General features: G+C 41.7%; 1 protein-coding gene across 4 annotated transcripts in view; it reads left to right on the top strand.

Moving 5' to 3' along the window:
• The window catches only part of TMEM108 (transmembrane protein 108), a 145,840-nt gene that overhangs the window by 60,834 nt on the left and 60,678 nt on the right, over positions 1–24,328 (top strand). For 3 of the 4 annotated variants that reach the window (XM_068674560.1, XM_068674562.1, XM_068674561.1), the window contains exon 3: positions 11,698–11,779. In XM_068674560.1, the coding sequence (XP_068530661.1) occupies positions 11,740–11,779 (40 nt within the window). In that variant the 5' untranslated portion in view covers positions 11,698–11,739. Of the gene's footprint in view, positions 1–6,710; positions 6,939–11,697; positions 11,780–24,328 lie in introns of those variants that run through there. The other variant, XM_068674563.1, reaches the window with a different exon arrangement.

The following is a 24,328-nucleotide window of genomic DNA, read 5'->3' on the forward strand; positions in this document are numbered from 1 at the left end:
AGGAAAAGAATATCTTACACACCTGAAACTGTCCTCATTACATTCTAGCTGAGGTGAATCATTCAGCCAGATGTTTATTTATTAAATCTGTCTATCAAATGTGCAGTCACTGGGATTCTTATTCTTTTCCTGCCCGTGCTGTTTCTTACCTCTATAAGAAAAACAAACCAAACCAAAACATCCTTCTTCAAACAGTGGTTTTCAGCTGCACTGCTTTACAGATCCTGGGCCAGGTGCTGGGCTCTGTATTGAAGCAAAGCTCCCCTTGGGGTCAGTGGATTTTGCCTGAGGGAGAACATCACATTTCTGGACAGTAAATGAGAGTTTTCACTAGGCTATTAAAATAAATTGTGCATCTGAACGTAATCTTACTTGACAGCATGACATGGTTTCAGATGCTGCCGGTTGAGATTTCCCATATTCTTTTCTATTTCCTTCTGGCTTACCTGCACGGCCGTCTGTGCCAGTGTTCAGCCTAGTGAAGGAGGGAAAATGAGCTGTTCAGCCAGTAGCAGTCTTGCTAGCCGCGTAAAGCAATGGGGAAGAAAATAAGCCACAGTCATCAGCGTGCTAAATCCTCTTTAAAGCTCCAGACCTGTCATGTAGAGCTAAATCTCAGACAGTGCCATTATCGGTGCCAGGTTAGCACTGGAAGCTCCCCTATCTCTCCTTCTCTTTCCTTCACTCCCCCCGCCTCCAAAGCCACGGAAGTTAATTCATCATGTTGACACAGAGCAGGGCATTATTATTCAGAGTTGCATAAAAAGTGAATTTACATTGAGCAAAACCAATAAGCCGCGCCGCTCTGACATTTAGTTTTCTTGGAAACCGTTCCTATTGAACCAGGCAGGACTACAGCCATTCTCAAATGAAATGCACCACAATAACCTTGCGTAGACAAGAACGAATAACTTGGAAATTACCAAGAGCCTATTTCCTGCCGCCTCCCTCCAAACCTAAATTTTTATGGGGCTGTATTTCTGTTTGCTGCCCTGTCGAATTTTCATTTTATTCTGTGTCAAAATGGTGTGCAAAATATTCTTATATAAAAGGGGTTGCTGTTTATGTCTGGGTCACTGAGTGGTAGTCCCCTATTCTTTCTGAGGCCACTTCTTCTTTGACATCAAACCCCGGGGCTGAAAGTTGAGGATAAATAAATGGTGTCCCTTGAACTAGACACAGTCATAATAAACTCTGAGATGAAATGTCAAGTCTAAGCTAGTGTACTCTTCCACTTTCTGGTGTATGCTGATCAGCCCTCCAAAGCAGAGCAGTCATATTTCAGAGCTCACTTTATCTCCCTTCTCTTCTTACCATATTGAATGTCTGATTATAGGAGAGGTAGTAAATAGCTCTCTTAAAAGGAGGTTTAACCAGGCAGACGTAGGTCAAGACATCATCTGACTTTCCATGGCGTATGACTGTGTACCTGCATTTATGCATCCATCCATCCCAATCTGCCAAGGGTATCTCTGTTCTTAGAGCATGAGTTATTATAATTTCATACAAGAAGCTACTTCAGGCAGATTTGAAGTGATGGACATTATTCCAAGATTAATGTGTGGTCTAAAATAGCTGCTCATAGGAAACTAGCAAACATTGCAGTTGGAATTGCCCCAGAACTGACACTACATCATGGGGGCAAAAGGATCCGTCAAAACACACACAGGGATCTTCAAAAATGCACCTTTCATCTTTGTTTATGTACTGATATTTTTAGTAAAGTATCATTACAGACTGTGTTGTTTTTGTTAGGAATTTATGCCCCATGTTATTTAACCAACAGTGCATATTACTATTAAATATAGTATTGCACTTTTGAGAATGGATTGTTAAGAATTCAAAAGGCAGTTATGCTTTCCTACCATTTTTTTCCCAAATGTAATAAAATGTTTCTTTCAATCTTAGGTACTTGTATATGTCTATTATAGCTTGTCGGTGTGAAATTAGATCCTTATGCCATACTTACACCTTGTGATTAGAACTGGTTCAAAACATTCCATCCAAAACCGAGATGGAAATATTATTATTTTTAAACACGTATTTTGATTTGAAATTCATTATAATTTTCTTTTCACTGAAAAAAAAGACAAAATGCCATGTATGCGTTTATTCATTTCTTCCTTTCCTTTTTTGTTTTCCCTTGTCACTGGAGAGGCATGCGAGTATAAATAAGGGAATAAGGAAAGAAGCAGAAAACAGTCATCATCTGCCATCTACATACAAACCCAAACATAAACGTACAATTCAAAATTACAATTGCAATAATGAATGTGTTACTTTTTACTTAAACTTTTGGCAGCTGAGGTGTTTATATTCTCCTTAACTGTGTGATCGTGTTTGTTACGATAGAATGGGCCACATCTAGCATCTGCTGGTGGGACTCTCGGACCTGAGTCAAAGCTCTTGTCCCTTACCCAACTTCAGTTTGCCAAAAGATGTTTGTTTTTTTTTTTTTTGTGGACTGGATTCAGCAGCTGATGGAGTCAGAAAGAGGATTGCATTGGTATTCCTCACTGGTGATTATTGCCTCTGTGCTTTGTAGATGTAGACCAGCTGGGAATTTTGGAGACAAAGCAGAATGAATGGGTTTGGGGCCAGCCTCATCTATGCTTACCCTACACTGGGTCAGTAGAGATGGGCCAAAACTTAATTAGCCTATCTTGACCTCTTTCCTCTTCTCTATCCCACCCTCTCAATCTTTACAGTGTATTGGTGAATGCTGGTAAAAGGAACCCTGTTTAAAATTGAAGTTTTCAAAGCCAAAGCCCAGTTTATGAGATTTTTGTACAAACAATTACAGGCTCTTCCCTGCTTTAGCTTGCATCTTCAGTTCACTTAAATCAGGTAACGGTGATGCAGAATATTGAGCCTCCTTTGTGGTGATTTGTTAAGGGTTATTTGTTTAGCTGGATAATTGTGTTGCTTGCTAGAGGGAAGGTTGATCATGCAGTTAAAATGTTAGATTGAGCTGTTTCCATCTATACTGCAGGTTTTCTTGAAAGTCATCTAGGGCCAGTGTAAAACCAGTGTTTGCAGTGCTACAACAGAGGTGGTTTTGATAGCAAGGCACCTGCTTACGTCGTTAAATGCTGAAGCATCTTTCTGAAACTGGTATTTTAGCCTAGATTTCCGACATGCAGAGCATGCATACTTCTCTTTGTTTACACTTGATGATTTCCATTCCTGAACATTTAAGCCAGTCAACCACTCTCTGGAATACAGTGCTACATTATGAAAGATAGAAAGGACCTTCTCTTTTGCACTTTTTCCTTTCTCTGCTTGAAATATTTGTGTTCAATCAAGCAGAATAACGTGAAAAGCCTGATTTCAGCTGCTTCACAAAGGTACACCTTTCTCCTACTCTCCAGTGTAGAGAGCTGTTGGCTTGCTTGTTCCTTACACTGTCTTTTTCATTGTGTATCCTACACCATAGGAACAAGGGACCAGTGTAACACAGCTGCAGAGGAGTTAACCCCATAAACCTGCAGCTGGAGAGAGCACTTGGTGGGACCCCTTTGTGCAGCTGTTGGCATCCTCATTTTCAGTGTCATCAGCTGAAATTAAAGGTGGGTCTTCAGCCTTCACATGAGAGAAACAGCCCTGTTATAAGGGATGGGTCTCCTCATTCCTACACAGGCATTTAAAACAGTTCACGGGAGCCAGGCTTTTGAGGAGCCTGCTACCTACAGAGAGAGTTCAGATGAGTAAATCAGATGTTGACATCCACATTGTGGGCACCCTGAGGCAGGTGAGATGTTGTGGAAGATCCTCCTGGGAAAGCACACTGTCACAAGAGCCATGTGGAAATGGAGCTGGTTTCTGTGTTCGTTACCTGCTGTGATTGACAAAGAAAATTCAGCTTCTTTCCTTCCTTATTTTCCTAGAAGTCACAGAGGTATCTAAAACAGTTGCAGGGGGCATCTTAGGAGATGCTAGGCTGGGTGTAGCCATTTGTGCCAAGAAAGTCTTCCAGCAGGAGAGCTTGCAGTGATTATAAAGTTTTCATGTCAAAGAGCAGACAGTTTACACTGCTGGGTGCTTCCTAGGCACAGTACCGCAAAGTGAAATTTTTGTCATGAACTTGAAATTATATTAAAGTATGTATTGTTTTGGGTCCCAAAAGATCCATACAGAAAAAAAAAGAAAACTTACACTGCTTAGACTTAAATCTATCGTATTTCATTAGGGGGGAAAAAAGTCTTTCCAAGTGGACAGTGAGACGGTGAAAGGTTCTTTTCACTAAGGACTATTTTGGTCCAACTTTCTTGACCCAGTTGTTTCACTTTTTTTTTTTTTAAGTCGCAACATGAAAGATGCTCCTTCCCCAAACTCAGAGTAGTTGGACTTTTTTCCTTCAAACAGTTAGCAAAAATAGCCTGTTTCAAGCTGTGCCATAAAATTTCAGCATCAAAGTTCCAGATGGCCATTGGTAACTGCAAAGAAAGAGCTATAAGGGAAATATTTATGTAGCTAGACCTTGACATATCATTATTAGTTTTCCAGTGGAAGTAAATTCACAAAGCCTATCCTTGCATGTGTGTTCTTTCTTGAAAAAGGCTTATATGGTTCACTTACATGTTCTGTGCCTTGTATTACTGTCAGATAACAGAGATTTTCATGTAATTGAAGTGGCAGAAGTCACTTCCTCCACCTGGAAAATACAACTGTGGCACTATGACCGGAAAAAAATTGCCTTCGCAAGCAACAGAAGACAAATGGGCACCCAGAAAGCCTTCTGTAGTAAGACATTTGTTGTAAAATTAGGGTATCTAATGGCATTCTGTAGCTCCTTAAAATGACTGCAGTGTCGCAATCTAGTGTTAGGCTGTTGCAGAAAATTGACTGTGCCCTGTGGGACTGTGTCTTTCAACCTTGATGCATAACTTGGTAACAGTAAACAGATGGTTAATTCATTTGGAACTAATTGACAATAGTGGAAAAGTAGGTTTCTGTATGGAATAACTGTAGCAAAATGATATCTAGCTTATAAGCAGTGTAGCTTAAGTAATGGTGTAGGAGAAAACAGAACAAAGGAACTTCTACTTTATAAATGCTACTGGATCCACATTCTACCATAGGAAAGTTATAAAATTCATACATTGGCTCCTAATGTGTATTAATGACCAAATTCCAGTGATCCTTATAGCCGCTAAGTCAACTTGATCCTTATAAATATGTTAGCTTCTTCTCAGAGCTCCACAGAGATGAGAGATGGAAAGGAGAGGCTTACTCTTAGCTCCTCGTTCTCCAAGTGGACGGACAGACACACAGCATCGTGTCTGAGCACCCATGGGAGCAGGAAGCAACCAGAAGAACTGGAGGTCAGACTTCTCTCATGCTGGAGTTGCTTTCAGAACTGTTTGCTAACAGCGGATAATTAAGAGCAGACTAAGAACTAAAGTCTTTGCACACCTGACAGAGGGTAAAGGACATTCAGTAGCTAATGTTTTGTAGTTCTTCTGATCACCTTCTCTGGGCCTTCCCGGTTATAATCAGCCCAGAGAGTAACCCTGTCTGTCACAACTTTTTCAAAAAGGTCACGGGGTTCAAGTTTGCTGGAGGGCAAGCACACATCAAAGCCAGGAAATCTCACATTAAATGACCTTTCATTTACACTCTGGTATTTTTCCTCTCAGTTTTTCCTACCCTTTCAACGCTTGCCCTTGGCTGTTCCAGTGATCATTCATAATGTTACCACAGATGCCAAGGCATTAGGCAGCCCAAGGCAACAGCAGGGCTACCTGGCCTTTCCAGACTAACTTCTTCCCCTAGCCATGGTCACCAGGACATGAGGTCCTTCAATGCCTGTCCATTTTTGTGGCATTGCACACAAAGAGCATAAGCCTTTTCTCCCTCTCCCTCTCATTGACATGCCCCAGGTTCAACATGGCTAAAGGGTTCAAACACCAATACCAGAATATCCACAAGGCACATGCACAGGGGGAATCATAGATGCCCTGCAAAGCAAAAGAGGTTTTGGTGTTGTTTGTTGTTTGTTTGTTTGTTTGTTTGTTTGAGACCTTAAGAAAGCAAAAGGTGTGCACTTCGGAGGATAATTGTGAAAGTAGATGCGAATTGCTCTTTCTTGGCTCTGCAAAGAAGAATCCATTCCAAAGGGTGCTTAAAGATCTAAGTATAAAGGGGACATAAATATCAAAGTTGCTGCACTCAGGATGTTATGAAGAAAGATGGTAACTGTGGTTTGCCCGTTCCAAGCAGCGGGAAATAAATCACAGCGGAAAATGTGGCACATGCTGAACAAGAACACAGAATTCTTGCTTCAAGGAATCTTAGTGCAGCAAGTTAATCATCTTTTTATTAGCATGCCCCGAAGGTTTCAGGGACATAAATTTTGCAAAATAACAGCTGGATTGTGGAAGTAGGCCATTGAATTAAGAAACAAATCACACAAACATGAAAACACAAAGCTACATTTGAGCCTTGTGTAGTCAAGAAAAGTACACCTGCTTCCTGTTATGGGACATGCTTGAATACTCTCAGAGTGGCTAACCTGTGGGAAACGGGGTGAAAACCTTGATGGTGGAATTAAAGCTGTGTGAATCTGGCCCTGAGCCAGTATTGAGTGAGAACCTGTGCCTTTTCCCATTGGCCATGAAAGCCCACCTCATGGGCAGGACCACGGGCTTTGATAAGCAATTCTGAATTCAGCGTGTGATGCAACAAGAGCACTTCAATCAGGAAGAGAGGTGGAAAAATAGAGGGTCTGGCCTTATTGCTGGGAGACGTCTGGTTGCTGTTGGAAGTACCCTTTGCAAGAGGCATTTCACTCACAGGGAAATCACACCTCCATGAGTTTTAAGTTAGGAGCCTCTGCTGTTGCCTTCTTGTAAGGATTTGTGGAGCCCTCAAGAACAGGACGGTATTAAAAGGGTCAAGGTTGACTTTCCTTGGGGATTCACCAATTGAAGATGGAGGTAACTCTGGATCTGTCTTGTTTTCCTCTTTCATGTTCTGCAAAACCAGGATTAGTATAGCTGAGAAGACAGACAGAAATAAAATAATAAAGTTTTTGTGCCTCATGGGTTACAACTGATATGTCTTTTACCTATCTCCTCTTTCCATCACCTGTTTTTCATCTTCTATGTTTCAGTCTATTGGTTTCTGTGTGACAGACTCAAAAGGCAAAAAAGGTTGTCCATTGACTGCTAGGTTTCTCTCAACACTCGTCTTCTGTTCTCCTCCATTTCTTCTTTAATTTAAGGCACCACTGGTATTTTTTTTTCTCATCAGACATAATGAATGGCTGGGAGCTGTCAGCTCTTTTGGACTCTTTTGTCTTCTATTCATCATTATGTCTTCATTGTCCTCTTTAATTTATCTGAGACGTTGAAGGGATCACTTACTGTGAAAGACAATATTGCTAGCTGTCCGTAGGGGTTTCACATATCTATTCATCATCATGCCTAAGATAAACTATATGTGAAACACTGTGCACTAAAAAGGGCAAAATACGTAAGCTCTATTCAAACACCACATTAGCTGGTATTTTCAAACACAGGTATCTAAGACTAGGCATGTAACACCCTTTGTGGTTACAAATTTCCACCAATTTTGCTATTGAAGATGGGTCTTTATAACTTAAAATGAATTTGAGTGTACAAACTTGCACTAGATTTATTACTTCTAAATATACCAACATGAATTACAGTCTACAAGGAAAGGAAAGGAAAGGAAAGGAAAGGAAAGGAAAGGAAAGGAAAGGAAAGGAAAGGAAAGGAAAGGGAAAGGAAAGGAAAGGAAAGGAAAGGAAAGGAAAGGAAAGGAAAGGAAAGGAAAGGAAAGGAAAGGAAAGGAAAGGAAAGGAAAGGAAAGGAAAGGAAAGGAAAGGAAAGGAAAGGAAAGGAAAAGCTTTAATTAGACTATTATTTTCTAGTCTTTAGAGGAGAGTGAGTGGGTCTTCAGAGTGATTGGGAATATAACCAAGTAGTTAGAAACATAACTATGAATCTAGGAAATGAAGTTTAAGAATCTTTATTTTTTTTTGATCCTAATCAAAGATCCAACATATTTGTAATGCATAATTCCCTCAAATAGTCAGAATGGCTCATAAAATATTGAAGCAAAATATGTTTCAAAATGAATATTTTGGCAAAGTGTACTCCTGTGAAAACTTGGGGAAGTGTTAAAAGAATAGAGTGAAGCTAGAATGAGCAGAAAACTCATCTACTCAGAATAGCTCTTAGATTTTTAAAGCTTAACACATACTTTTCAAATGCATTTTTTTCCTGTACTATTTTTTGTTCCTGCTCACTCTTTATATTTTTTTTTTCTTGTTAATTACAGTTGATTTAAAACAGGTGGCAATACTCTGGTTTTATATTAATCTGTGCAAGGTCAGGAGCTGGCTGTGTGACTGCATTTGCCATCTGCGTGTGCATAGCTCTGCTAATCTGTTAGTGCCTAAAATTGCTCCCTTAGTTACTTCAGAAACCATGGGTTGGTGAACCGGAGCCCCCCCAGATAGCACTCAGTTTGTAACCTCTCTTGTTCATGACAGATCACAGAATCACAGAATGCTTTGCGTTGGAAGGGACCTTAAAGATCACCTTGTTCCAGTGCCCCCGCCATGGGCAGGGACACCTCCCACCAGACCAGGCTGCCCAAAGCCCCATCCAGCCTGGCCTTGAACACCTCCAGGGATGGGGCATCGACAGCTTCTCTGGGCAGCCTGTTCTGGTGCCCCACCATCCTCTGAGTAAAGAAATTTCTTCCTAATATCTAAATTTAATCTCCCCTCTTTTAGTTTAAAAACCATTTCCTATCATTACACTCCCTGATAACGAGGCCCCCTCCAGCTTTCCTGTAGCCTCCTTTAGGCACTGGAAGGCCGCTACAAGGTCTCCACAGAGCCTTCTCTTCTCCAGGCTGAACAACCCCAACTCCCTCAGCCTGTCTTCATAGGAGAGGTGCTCCAGCCCTCTGAGCATCCTCATGGCCCTCCTCTGGACTCACTCCAACAGCTCCAAGTCCTTCTTGTGCTGGAGGCCCCAGAGCTGAATGCAGTGCTTCGGGTGGGGGCTCACAAGGGCAGAGCAGAAGGGGACAATCACCTCCCTCAACTTGCTGGCCACGCTGCTTTTGATACAGCCCAGGACATGGTTGGCTTTCTGGGCTGCAAGCTCACATTGCTGCCTCATGTTGAGCTTCTCGTCAACCAGCACCCCCAGGCCCTTCCCCTCAGGGCTGCTCTCAATCCATTCTCTGCCCAGCCTCTACGTGTATGACAAGGAAGAGATGAGTAAGGAATAATTAGTTATAAGACATGGCAGTTAGATCCCATGTTCAGCCCAGGATTGCTAAAAATTGAGTCAGATACGGTAGGATGCAAGGATTTCTTTATATTCAGGTTGATTCACATGTTATTTTCCTCTGGTTTTGCTGGTAGATAAAATTAAACACAAGGCGGTGGACTCAGACTCACTGGAGTTTTCACCTTGGTAGATACCACCATGGTTCTTCTGGTCAAACATCAAGCCATGATTCAGGCTTGTAACGCGATGGTTCATCTGCCTGAACTCTGTGCAGTGTTGATAGTGGTTGCAAGCAGACCCTGTCTTTGGAAAATCATTGCTGGTGCGATTTGGCTTCCCAACATACAAGTAAATCTCATTAAATCTATCTTATCTTACAGTACCTGTCAGATAAATCCTTGCTTTGCATGCATTTCTTTTACACAAAAAATTCGATATTCAAAAATATGGATTTACTTGCACTGTTTTCCACGCTTTTATGTTTAACCTTAAGTCATGCCAAGAACTTTGAAGAAATTTTAGAGGTTGCAAACTCAAGGCAATTTTGGTTTACGCAGTTTTAGTGAGTTCTCAAAGTAGATTTTTGTGGCCGTATAATCAAGAAGATAAATTTTCTAACTGAAGACAACAGAAAAACATCATGAAAGTTTTCAAGTGCTGATTTTTGTTTCTTTCCCCATATACACACTTATTCCTACATCTTAGCACAGGGTAAATTACGCTAGGAGTACCATCTAAATAAATAAATATTCAACAGCATCCCATTTATTTTAACCACGAGACCAGAATTTATAAGTAAAATGCTTTTATACACTACGGGTAGCATTAACATGGAGATGGAAGGGAAATATGAATCAGTTGTGGTTCACAGCCCAAAACAGTGGATCACATCACAGTTGCCAAGCACAGTGTGAACTATACAAAAAGCCTGTGTTGACCATGCTTTCACCATTAAGGTATTAATAAAAATATATGCAGAAAAGAGTAAGAACCAGATAAACCACTGACAATATAGGTTCCATATCCCCAAGGGCTCCAGCTTTAAGTGTATGTCAGACCAGAATTTACAAGCACTGAACAATCTGGAGTCAAGTAAATACAATAAAAAATGGAGAATTTGAAATTGCAACCCTAAATGCACAGGCTTTTTCTATGTGTCTTTGAAAAGTGCTGTAATGGACCATATGAAATGCGTATGATTATGCATAAAGACTTTTTTTTTTTTTTAAACTGTGTTTGCCTTGTTGTTTGATAAACCTCAAGGAGAAAGGGAAGACAAGGGGTCCTTCAGGAAGTCTTCATGATCCAGCATCATTATGAGCCTAATTCTGATTAAAAAATAATAAATTCATTCACAGATGATTGCTTTCAGTTAGAAGAAAACAACTTACAAATACGGAAATTTCTGCGAGTTCCTCCAATGTTTTGAGGTCCCTTTTTAAATGGGAAAGAAAGCATGAGAGAAGCCAAATTTATGTACACAAATTGCTGTATCCAGTAACTTAACAAAACCCAAGCATCTTTTGTTACGGAGCACAGGAAAGAAAAGTTTTAATCCTTAAAGGCCTTCTGCATAAAATATATTTAAATACAGTTCTGTTTTCACAAACTGGTCGGCATTTATTCAGTTCCAAAGTGTTACTCATTGGTTTGGATTCTTTATCTTATATATTCAGGACTGCATTTTAAGTAAGTTCTGAAAGATTTTTATGAGGGCATGTAAAAGTGACTCAGGAACATCCCAAGCAGTTTGGAAGAAGAAATTGTTGAACTGAAACTGAGAAGATAGAACACACTGTTTAATATTCACAAGAGGAATCTCAGTGTCCTATCTTTCAAAGTTGGTTATGAATCTCCAACAAATCTTTTTTATGGAATGAAAAGCATAAATGCTGTCCTGTCTTTGGGTCCTCAGTGAGACATTACTCACAGTAGTGTTTGGGGACTGTGTGTGCTTCTCACTTCTGATTTATGCATTTATTTTCCTCAAAATGTGAATAATTAACATCAGTGTGACTGGGGTTGATGTTTAAAACTGAGGTGAAAAACACCTGTGATGAGTATTTGAAAATACTTTCTGAGGACTTCTGGAGTGATGCAAGAAGGGGAGACTCCAGGAGGCGGCTCCAGCTCTGTGAGCCCTGCACAGCTGCCTGGCAGTGTCAGCATCTCATGTTTGCTCTTCAGTGAGAAAGTTGTACCCTTTGTAGGGGATAGCTTTGTTTTTAGCTATGCCCTTCACTGACAAGCTGTTGGAAAGCATGGCTAAAAAGGCTAAAGCACAGTTAGGCATTTTCCTTTTGCTAATCAATACAATTTTCCTGTGAAGCTCCATCTTACTTTGTAATCAATGGATGCAAAAATAAAGCATGAATTTTGTAGTAAATTACAAATCATTTTCTTCTCTTGATTTCCTTGACAGAATCATGAATAAACTGGCAGACCAGCAGGATCACATGATACCATGAAGAGAAGCTTACAGGTCCTCTATTGCCAACTGTTTAGTAAGTAAATATATATATTTTTTCCCTGTAAGAATTAAATCATTCAAATTCATAAATAAGGTAGTATTATTTATGCCAGCCACAACTGAGAAAGGCACATAACCATGTGTCTTGTGTCATCTACCTGGAGGAACCATGAAGAAGTTAAATTCTCTTGTTCATTGAGATGTTTGGAGATGTAATAAAAAAAAAAAAAAGAAATTAAGGTATCAGGTGATTCCACAGAGTCTTGTACAAGGGTGAATGCGATCTGCTGTGCCTTGAAACTAAACACCTTCAGGAGAATGAGAAGTAGAAGCAGAGGATGATGGTTGGAAGGAATAATGCATCAACTTTTTTGTAATGATCGTTTTTGTCTATTTTGCTGTGGACAAATGGGATCCATCTAATGTCTGGTGTGTTCTTTCAAAAAGGTCTGAGAGTGATGGGAAGGGAGCCCCAGACTCACACAGACTAAATTCTGTGTCACTTCTGGAGATTACTGGATTATTTTTTCTGAGTTTTTGCTTTCAGAAGAGTTTATGCAATATGGAAGTCCAGCAAAAAGACTCCCAAGAAGGTGAATTTAGGTTGTGCAGATAAGGGCTCTTTGCCCTATCCACAGGCATAAAGCAAGATTTTAGGTGTTAGATAGTATTTACATTTCTGTAGACTGATATTTTTAGTGCAAACATCATAATTTGTAACTTTTTCTTCAAAATTTTGGAGGGTAAGCAAAATGAGAAAAGACAAAATATAACTGTACTATCTTCATTGTATGTTTTGCAAAGGAAATTGCCAGTTTACAGTAAGAATCTTTCTTTAAAAGTTTATGTTGCCTCTTCAGCAGAACTTCTCACTTCAATGTGCATATTATATTACGCAGTTATTTATAGATTTCTCTTTTTCTGTTCCAAGCTAGACAGAAACCACAAAAACATGCTTAATATTCACAGGATGAACAATGCAAGGAATATTGTGTTTTTGGGGTGTGTATGTGAAAATTAATCTAACAAGTATTTACAAAAATACTTACAAAAATCTATTTAATAACTTTGTTTTACTCGTTGCCATCAGGGTATAAAGCATGAGATTTTTTTGTTTTGCTAGACTGGTTGTTTTTGCTATTCTAATTTACCAAAAAAAAAATATCAAGAAAAGCGTCAAAGGAATATGTTTTATTTTGGCCTGATTCACTGATGTCCTACACCTTCCTTACCTGCAACTGCAGCAGTTGGGTCTGTGGTGCTGCCTCTCTGATGTAGCAGGATTTTCATCTTGTCTGGTATGTTATGAGTGGTTAACTGAGGCTTAGGTTTACAGAGAGAGGTGCCCTGTGTATGTACTCTTATGAGTCAAAAACTGGGATGTCTTGAATAAAGTGTTGGTGGATTTTGTACAACTGGTGATCAGCTGGAGAGGCAAGACAGGTAAGAAGTAGTTTCATCCCAAACCTGGTGCACTGCTATGATACTTGTCATGCCTTTGTTGAGTCCCAGCTGTGCCACTGGGCCAGTAGTGGCTACACCCTTCTGTGCATTCATTTTCACCTCTGTTCATTTGCACTGTGTTCAGCTGTGTGTCTGTACAGAGTCTGAGACAGTGGGACCCTCATTCTTGTGAGGACTGCTTGGTTTGGGGGTTAGAAGAAAAAGCTTACTCTTCTGTTTTATACACCGGTAGGAAATGTGAGCTGTATTTTTTAAGGAATCAGGCCCATCTCTAAATAAGAATTTGAGAGACTAAATGTAGCATCTGTCTGTTTGGTGAATTTCAGATGAGTTATGTAATCAGTCTATTGCCATCCATATTCCTCTGCTGTGCTTTCCAAAAAGAGCATATTCCATCCATTTATGCTTATCAAGAATAGTATGTGAAAATGGCACTAGCAGCAGCTGCTCTTTTGAATATGGTTGTAGCTGGCTTGACTCTGATCCCAGTTGTCAAGAGATAGACTTTGTAAAAATTGCAATACCACATTTGGCCCAGGACAGGGGCTCTGGGCAACGCTGCTTTACCTCTAGCCATTCATAATTTATGAATAAGTAATTAAACATGTGATAGAACTGTAAAGAAGCGCTGCTTTCAAACTGTATCTTCAAAGATTCTATTTAATCTGAAATCTCCGAGACGTTTAAAAAAGAACATAAAAAGATTAAACCAAAAATTTTGGAAGGGGTTTCTTAGTGAGAGCTCTTTGAAGTCACTAGCTAGATGGAGTTGATGAGGACCAATTAAAGCAAAACATGTGTCCACAATTTGCTGCCATTTGTTCTAGGCACATCTTTATGGATGAAGTTTGTTGCCTCTGTAATGATGAAGATGCAAATGCCTTTCCCATGAGGCTGAGCGATCTCCATTTTTTATAAAGACCTAATGTGATGATTTAAGCCCTACAGCATGAGCCACAATATGTCTGCATTTTCTGTAATAAAACATGCACATTATAATTTACCATGCATGCACTGCTCACGGAGAGGATCCAAGTTGCATATAAACTAGGGAAAATGTGGCGAAAGGTAACTGGTAGAGCCCTTGGCACGCGAGCTGTGTATGAGACTTTCTTCTTCAGACATTTATTTTCCTGAAAAATGGAGCGACTTTTATTTTCTGTTTACTTACAGCACCGGCGTCTGTATGAGGACCTGTCACCATAGCATCTGGAAATGAATGCCAGTCTGAGTGTTTCTTCATGCCATTATCACTTAGTGCGTTCCCCAGCATCACTCTTTCATCATTGAGGCCTGGCACGATGCCCGGTAATATCAGCAGAAAGCGCCTCCCATGTGCAGACGCACAGCTCTCAGTAGCAAACCGAGCAAAAATGGCAGAGAGTGGCTGTGCCTTACGCCACACGCTGTCACAAATCTTGTGTCCTCTTGCTGTGGATGCAGCTCGCCTTCCTCCTGGCAGCCTGAGCGTGTTTTGTTAAGTCTCTTGCAGTGAAGTTCACGCTGTAAAAAGGGTAAGCACGAGCTGGTGCTCCATGCACGTCTGACACTATTCCAGGGGTATATCCCCCTTTCCATAAATATTTGAGAAGCTACATGAGTTTGTTAAATTCCTGTTTAAGAGAACACCCAGTTCTCAGTGGCTTCTGCGAGGTGCTGAGCACCATTGTCCCTAATGGCTACTGCCTCTGATAGGACCCAGCACCCACCAGCTCCTGTTTCTATTGCCGAGCAGTGGCTGTGAACAATTACGTAGCTTCACTAAGATGGTATGCACCGGTGCTCGTGAGCAAGCAGGGAGGCATGGCAACAGTACAAAAAAGACGATAGCCAGAAGCAGGGGAATAGCCTGTTCTGTGCCCATAGTAGATAAGGCATGAAGAAATGGATTTATAAAGCAGCAGGGAACTTGTCATTAGACATCAGGCCGAAATGCTGTCTCAGGTTAGGGCCCTGAAATGCTAGAACAGGATGGTCAGGAGGATTGGAGACACTCTGCCACTGAAGCACCTAATGGAAAAAAAAAAAAAACATCTCTCAGGGGAGACGGGGGTCATCTAGATGATTTCAAAAGCTCCCATCAAACCGTAGGTATTCTGGGTACTGTGTCCTCAGCGTAAATGAGCCTGCCTGCTTTGACATAGCTCTCTCAGTTTGCACGAGCCATGTATAATTAATCCATGTGATAGGAACATACGGCTGACGTATGCTTTAAGGTAGCGGGATCGCTTGATGCACGTTGGGAGAGAGTCTCTTTCGATCATTCTTGGAACTTGCAGAAAGGAAAGAAACTGCCATTTTCGGTGTGCTCTGTTAGACTGGTAGGTGATAGCTTCAGCAAAGAGAACAGCGGGGGAGTGGTTATCTAGCAAAGAGTCCATCTGTTTTGCTTAAAAATTAGAAAGGTAAACAGCCTCTGGGTATGCAGTGTTTCATGTACAAAGCTTTTTGGGATACTCGCTGGGTTGCAGCATTTGTATTTGTGAGTCACGTGGCTTGGTAACAGGCTGCCCACCAGGCAGCACACAGCAAGCAGGAAATCTACGCCTGCTTTTCCCACAGTTCAGTCCCAGATTGTTGCTTCAGTTTCTTAACAGAAACTTTGCCTTCTTGAAAGAAGCTGCTGCTTTCCATTTCCCTTCTGTGATCCTTTCCTGGAAAAGCAGAGCTCTCTGTTAAAGAGGGCTTTAAAAGCAAACTGGCATAGCTTATAAAGAAGTTTAATTGAATATACATTTTCTTATCAGATACAGGCTCCAGCGTCCTTGATGTGCCCTCTGGTGAGATTTCTGCTGCACACGCACAAGAGAACATGTCCCTGCTCACTGGCTGGATAAGCACAGCTCTTTGAATCCTATGGCTCTTGTTATTCTAAACCTGAGATTGTTCCCAAGAGCAGTCTGCAATATTTATTTTAAATTTGCTGGTTCCATCAACAGTCGTGTCCTTAAATACATAACGTTTGGGTAGCATTTCACAGAGTGCACAAGCTCAATAAAGAGTTTGACAGGGTGGGGGGCATGTTCTGCATTGTTCTGCTAAGAGCAGAGACAAATTTAGGGCACAGGGACCCTCCTGAGCAACTAACATATTGTGAGAGCTCCTTCACTGCTCTTGCAGGTTTGGCGAAACAGAGAAAAATATGGAGCAGGCCTGGGGCTATAGAATTTCAGGTCATGGCTTAAGTCCTTGACACTGAATTTGGAATAAAAAGCCAGCAGACAGCGAGGTTGTTATGTTTGCTCATTCTATTGGCAGACAAGCAATTCATGCTTTCGCACATACCATTTGATAGTCTGATTATGTTCTTGGCATTAAGTACCTTCATTTATATGCTTATACTGGCACTGTTTGTGTTAGAACCCTGTAGATTTTTGAAAATTAATGAGAACACGCATAACTTCCCAGTGTTTGTATGCGTCAAGCATTCAGGCTGGTAGTGGGACATCCTAGTAACAACATCTATGACCATTATGCTAGAAAACCGAGATATTAAATACATTTGCATAAATGTGGTTGTTTACCCAAACTGGAAAACGCTGCAAGGGTTTGGTTTTAAAATTCCTTTCACTCTTGGTAAAGAGATTATCTGATAGATCAAAAATTAATCCATAATATTCTCTCCATCCTGTGTTGTGAATTATTTGTGTTTTGGACCTGGAGCAATCCCCATTATAACACAATGTGCCTGTCTAATCTTTTATTTTAGATCCAATATTGTTTGCCTCTAGCCTTCAGAGAGATTTTAGAGGAAAAGTGAATAGACGGGAGTAAAAATTTGACTTTTCCCTATTTTCCTTTTCAAAAGTCTATTCATCCATCTCTAACAGAAATGAAACTTTAGGAACAAAGACTCAGCAGCTTGTGTAATATAACATGTGTGTCTCTGAGACTCAGCATCAAGTCAGGTGGAGGAGGAATTGTTACTGATACACTGACAGGAGCCTAGTGACCATGAAATAGCGGTCCTGTTGAGTTCAGTGGCAAAACTCCCGTTGACTTTAGCAGGATTGCGATTTTCTTCCTGGCTTCCATGTCTCCAGCTTTGCTTTATGTTGCGTTATAAACCAAAAACATCCTGTCAAACACTTTGTTCCTTCACCAAAGCCTTCTTTCCTTGCTCTGTGTGCCTAGGAGACATCGGTATGTTTCTGACAATGTAATCAAGCCCTAACCCAGCAAATGCAGTTAAATATGGAAATTGAGCTCTTAGCAAGCTCTGCTCCTATGGCAGCACTAGCCATACGCTTGAATCTCTGTTGGACTGCGTTCCAATAATTTGACATACAGCGATTTTTATGGCAGCACACACACTGCTGTCTAGTGTCCATGAATAATCCAGTGCCTGTGACAGCGTTCCTGCAAGGACAGAAAAATGACTAACTGTTAGATACTTAATAAACATTGCTATCTGATATTCCCTTATGTGTGAACTGCCAGGCACATGGACACGTTGTACTGCTATCAGTAATACAGGGAGATTTATACTGCTGACTTTAGGGTCTGCAAGTCTTATAGGTTAGAAATGTCTTCAACTTTTTGCAAAGCCTTTGAACGCTTCCCCCTACACCCACCCCTAGGCACTTTTTGACAAAGAAGTTCTAACTGCAGAGGTTTTGCTAGCATTGATCACCTGTGTATGTCCATTATAGACGGTGTAAATAATTCAGAAGAAGCATAAGAAGCATATATAAAACCAAGTGTCATCCAAAGAGTATCGCCTCATGTGACGGGTATTATCCCAGTCACATCTCTAAACAGTAAATATACAAATGTCCTATCCAATTCCACAGTAGCTCGACAAAGAGCTTGAGTTCATGTCAAAATTTAAGCCCATTCAACTCAATGAAAGACTTCAAAACTCCACCTGCAACAAACACTTGCGGAAAGAGCACTGCTGTGTAGCTGTACCAGCTTTCCCATCACTGAGCTTTTCTTTTGTACAGGGATGATTATGTGGTTCTCCAAGCTACTCTTCTCACTTGAAACCTGGCTCCTGTCATATTCAGGGAAAAAGGCAAGATTTTGGGGCTGGGTTTTCCAAATCAGCAAATGCTTAATAACTCAGTTGAGAAATCAACGAGTTTCCCTAAGTACCTAAGCAGACTAACCAGACGTTAATCTGCTTTTTATTTTAATGGCAGTTAAGTGTGAAACTCTTGCAGGTGCCTTTAAGAACTGCAGTAGGCATGTGGCTTTGACATGGAGTGCCAAGACGCTTTGGAAAATCTGATCCCCTTTCTTCTAATGTAAGGGAGCAGACTTTGTTTCAAAACTGTGTAATACTGTGCAAAGCCTGACACGTCTTCTGCCTCAGAGCTGATGAATAATAATCAGTGCTTTGCAAGACCAAGAATTACAAAGGAAAATTAAAACAGGGACACTGAATCAAGTGCACATTTATAGTGGTAGCAAATTACTGGCAGTGCTTTTGTGTAAACTGCATGGAAAACAGCACAATTTCTGACCAGCTTGGAAGCCCTTTTTGTAGGTCCCAGGACTCTGCTGCTGCAGGAATTCCCTTGCAGCCAGCCCACAAGAATCTCTCAGTTCTTTAGCATGAAGTTTCTAATTCTTTATGATTTGAAAAAGGCACTGCTTCTTGAAGGTAGCATCCCATGAGGATAACGATGGTTTTGCAGTATGTTCTAAAGCATTAGATAGCACTCTCTCCTGTAGAGGCTGCGAATTCATTGTAATATCACAGCTTCTCATTGCTGAGGGCATTAACAATTAACATGCAGACACTACAATTAAGATGTCAGGGAGAAGAGAAAGTGAAGACAGCAAACAATGCAAGTACCTGATAAATGGACAATGGTAAGTATATGCTTGCAAGGCAAACCACTCGTGTTTGTATTGAGAGAGTTAATTCAGAGCCTTAAAGCGCAGCACACCGAGAGAAAGAAATGGTTGCAAACCCTGTGATCTTTTGGCCTTGTCTTGGAGGTAGAATGGAGCAATTATCTCCTGTTTCATGTCTTTCCCTTCAGTAGTGCTCAGGTTTGGCAGCGTTGTTTCCTTCGAGCAATTGGCCATTTCGTGTAGTTCAGAGCCGTATTATTCTGCCATTTCAGGAAGGAAGAGCTGTTTTTCTGACCGAGGCCCTGTACGTGCCTGAGAGCTTCATGTCAAATCCCTACCCCGGGACCTACTTCTTACACTGAGGTTGTGAAGCATAAAGTTAATCACATTACAGCCTGCTCTGCACAGAAGTGCACTGACGGTTATTGAGGATGAAGCCTGCACTGGAGAGAGACGGGGGCAGCTCTGCCAGACAGGGGGAAAGAAGACTTGGTGCTTAGGGATGGAGAAAGTGCCGAGTGATTCCCAGGAGTGGACAAGGAGGATGCACAGAAATGGAGTAGTTGCAGTGGCTTAATAGGAGTGGACACTGGCAGCTTTTTTTCAAGCAGAGTAGTCTCTTAGGGAGTGAGATCATTTGCAAGAAAGGATAACATCTAAAAGAGAGGGAAACAGGTCCCTGGGCCTTGGCTGAGTGTATTTGTAGTGCATCTTTCCTGACCCTTGGGACATTTATGACTGGGACTATTACTGGCAGAGTAGCCACAAAGCGTAGATGTTGCTGATAGGGAATCAGATAGAAATCTGAGGTAGAGACTGCTGGACAGGAGGCATCACAAGGCAGAGAGTGCTTGGTGTACATCTTCCAAGGAAGGGCTACAGCAGGAAAAAGGAAGGTCCTCTCTCCTTGTAGTTTACAGAGCCAGAAAAAAAACAGAGTGAGAGGTATGCAGTGCACATAGACTTGACTCACTCTTTTTTCAGGAATGTTTCAGAAATCAAAGGTTTTTCTGAGGCACTCGTCTTGGTCTGTATCATTACTGGGACCATCTCTTAACCGTCCAGGCCACTGAGCTTCTCCTCTGGATTACAAGGCACCTGTCTTCATCGGTGTTTTCCAGGCTAGAAAATATCCTTCTGTCTTGCAGAAGATAATGATGCCATTTTGTGACTTCATGTGGTTCTTCACAGCCCTGAGAAGGTCACCGTTTCCTGCATGTGGCCTCATATAAAATAGGCAGCAGGGAGAGCTGCGGGGATGCTGTAGCACCAAGCTCAAACCAGAACATCCAGCTGCCTGTGCTTCACTGCTACCAGAGCAACGTGTCTTTCCTACAGTGCTTTTCACTGCTATATCAAATTTTTTAGCATTGTTCCACAGGCTGTGCTGTGACCTAGAGCTGCATGGCACAGTTCAGCGTGGGAGTTTATGCAGCTCTGGACTCCGGGCTGGCTGTGCTCCAGAGCAGCCTCATCACACAAAGAAGAACAGCTTGAGGGTTACTTTCAATTATCATAAATCGCTAAAGGCCCAAAATATGTTGTAGAGCTGGTGTGTGTTGTTAAGCCCCTAAATATGCTCCCTTTTTCTTCCTTCTTTCCTTTTGCTGACTGTGGGGGAGAAAGAGTCCATTTTGTAATTCCCCGATGAGAGATGATCCAGATGCAGCTGCAAGGAGCAGGGACTAATTCACCATCTAATACTGAGGAGCACCTGGGCTGTTGTTTTTGTCACTACATTTCTCAGTATCCCTTGTTCCTACATGTCTTAATCTTTTGAACTGCAAGCATTTTGGGTTAAGATTTGACAGGATGTGGAGGTGTTGTACAGTGCTGAGCATATAGTTGGCTCTTAGTATTTATAACAATTAATAAGAAATACCATATGGCTAAAAATACCGTAACTCCCCAAAGAATTGTTGGGCCATTTATTTTGTGCTTTTGAGCATGTGCCTCATTTAAGCCAATTATTTTTCTATTAACAGGCACTGGATATGCGATCCTTCTGGTTTTATTTTTAGAAGTATTTGGATTATTACAGGAAGTGTGAAAAATGAATGAAAAAAAGAAATCTGCCTCCTAGTATTTATCTTTTAAAATTAAATTTTCTGGTTGAATAATCCTGTGTTTAGTCCTCAAAGGGTTGTCCCCTACAGGGAACATTCTCTGCACCCTCAGGTGTCTCCTGTCAAAATGTCAGTGGATGAGACGTGAATCCAAATGAATTAATGAATCCAAATGCTCATCTGGAAATCAGGTGGTGTTTGATTATGATGTTACCAACACCTATCCTAACACATGTAATCATAAACGTGAGATTTATGGAGCAGAGACATGTTACTCTCAAATTAATTCGCAAGTTGCACTTGTTTTTCAGACAATGCAGTGAAGCTAGGACAGAGTCCCTCTTGCACTCGCCATCTCTTGACTTAGGGGAGACCGGGAAATCTCAGTCCTCAGCACTTCACAGTCCAGCAGAGGTGATGTTTTTCACCGTGGCATGGACAAGTGAAAAACCTGTTTTGTCCTGTGGATTGAGAGGATTCAAGCTTTGTATCCATGGGGGAAAGGAGATCACACATGGTCCTGATGCATCTCCAAACTGCTTATCGTATGTCCTGCATTTTGGACTGGAGGCATATTGTCACTGGCTGTGACAAGAGCTTCTGTTCCTGTTCAGTGACTATGTGGATAGGAGTGCTATGTTACCTAGCCCATGGTCTAGCAGAAAGGATGTGCTTCTGCGTGTTTGCTCTGGGAAGCATTATTCACAAAGGAATGAAACTTTACCCAAGCATCGGGCTTGCCTAGGTACTAAAATCTTCAAAGTGGTATTTACAGTTGATTTTTAAAGCAATGCATGAGCTTATAGAGGTATATTCCTCCGAAGGTTAGTTGTGAGTAGAATATGATGCTTATCACCATTAAGAAAGGACTGGTGTGCAGTATGGCCATTTCACATATGATTTTGGAAGAACTAAGTCGGAGGTGTTAACAACTATTTTACTGTGATTGCACGTTTACAGTTGCTTCTGGGAAAGCATGGAGGTGAATATTGCGACAAGTGGAAATACACATCTGCCTTTTATGCCAGATACTTTTATAACTAAGGAGACCAAGCAGAAAATACTGAAAAGCTTTGACTTACTATGCCCTATCATGAGAAGCAAAGCACAAACAAGTACATTTTCAAGAGTGATCTGATATGCACAGGGGGAGGGGAGGGTTAAGAGAGGTATGCAGGTTTGTGTTAGTGTTTTTAAAAAAGAATTAAGACTTTGCTGAAGTAAAGTTGTGTAGTGCCAGATGTGTAAAGACATTGTCTGTTTTGACCTCAGGTGTCACTGTGTGTTGGGTTTACGTGGCAAGGGCTTGGTAGCAGGGGGCTGCAGGGTGGCAAGCCCAGCATCTGCCCCATGTCAGATCAGAGCAGGCTGTCCCTCTGCAGCCCATGGGTCCCACATGGAGCAGATCTCCACGCTGGGTGGAGGAGCCCCCGATGGAGCAGGTGGATGTGGCCTGGAGGAGGCTGCGGCCCATGGAGAGCCCCCGCAGGAGCAGGCCCCGGGCTGGAGCTGCAGCCCGTGGAGAGGAGCCCACGCAGGAGCAGAGGTCTGGGGGGAGCTGCTGCCAATGGGGGGCCCGTGCTGGAGCAGTTTGCTCCTGGGGGATGGACCCCGTGGGACGGAGCCGTGTGGGAGCAGTGCTTGGAGAGCTGCTGCCTGTGGGCAGCCCCTGCAGGCTCAGTTTCGGGAAGGACGGCATCCCGTGGGAGGGACCCCATGGGGAGCAGGGACAGAGTGACCATGAGGGAAGATGAAGCATTAGGGACTGACCACAGCCCCATTTCCCATTTCCCTGCACAGCTTGGGGTGAGGAGGTAGGAGATGGTGGATGAGGGGAAGGTGGTTTTAATTTGGTTTTAGTTTCTGTGTTCTAGTCTGTTAGTAATGGGCAATAAATGGTTTACCCATGACAGTAATTGGTGAGCGATCTCCCCGTCCTTATCTCAACCCCTGAGCCCCTTCCATCATGTTTTCTCCCCCTCTTCCTTTGAGGAGGGGGAGTGAGAGAGCAGTTGTAATGGAGCTCAGCTGCCCAGCAGGGTAAAACCACCGCACACTGGCAGATGAATAATAAGATAGTGAGAAGAATCCCAGACTGCTCAGCCAGGCTGATTTTTACTAGTCAGAGAGCTTTTGGAGATTACAGCATAGCATGAAGAATTTATAGAGGTGATTTATCCACAGTGCTTGGGAATACATTACACCCATACTCTATCTCAACTAGTATAGAGCGGGTCTCAATATCTGCAAATGTATTATTAATGTTACTTTGGGAAGGAATACATTTTTGCATAGTTTCAACATCCTTCACGTTCGTGGATTATGAACACTCCAAACATAACTCTAGAACTTGCAGTAAATCTTTTGCTGCTGTAACAAATAAATCTGGGAAAAATATTAATAAAAAGACTTTTAAGAATGACATTTTGTAACAAAACTCAGTCAGCCTTTCTGCTGCCAAGAGCCCCTGGCAGCCAGCAAGGGAATCCTCTATAGAAGAGACTTCTGAAAAACAAAAGGGGGAAAATCACCTATTTTGATTTTGCCTGTGGCACTATCTTCTCGTTTTGGAAGCTTCCATCATAGGTGTACTTTGTAGAAAAAACAGATGGAGAAAAGCAAGCGAAAAAAGATTGTTTCATGTTCAGTACCCTGCTTTTCACCTGGATCCACCAGTTCTTGTGCAAAGAGGGAAGCAAAAAAATAATGTAAAAATAATGTATTTGGTAGAGGAGGGAATCAAGGACTTTTTTTATTATTATTTTTTACAGTCAGAGATAACAAGAGAACCATGCTAGGAGAGGCTCCTCAGCTTCTGTAGTTTTCTCAGTCATGGGACCAGTGAGGATTAGTTCTCCTCTCTGCTTCATGATGCCAGGCAGCTCTTCACACCAGCCGCTAGATGACCACGCTGGTGTTTGACTCCTATGCAGTATGCAGGTCTGTTTTTTTTTGTTTGTTTGTTTCTTAGGAACTACAGCCACAGATGAGCTATTAACAGAAGTAACTTCTTTACAGCCACCAAGGAGGACCCACATGTAGAATTTCTTAGAGCAGCATTTTTGGGTGCCCTTTCCAAAACGCAGCTGGAAAGCCCATCCAAAACTCTACCACTGAAGGAGGAGAAGAGAGGAGCAGGCATGGGTAACACAGCCAGCAAGGGTCAAGAAGATTGTCTCAAATCAGTGTTGTTCCCTGCACGTCCAATCTGTAGTAAGAAAGAAGATGAAGTCGTTCTGTGAGACTTG

Source organism: Anas acuta, chromosome 2 (genome assembly GCF_963932015.1).
Source record: "Anas acuta chromosome 2, bAnaAcu1.1, whole genome shotgun sequence".
NCBI classification, from domain to species: Eukaryota; Metazoa; Chordata; class Aves; order Anseriformes; family Anatidae; genus Anas; species Anas acuta.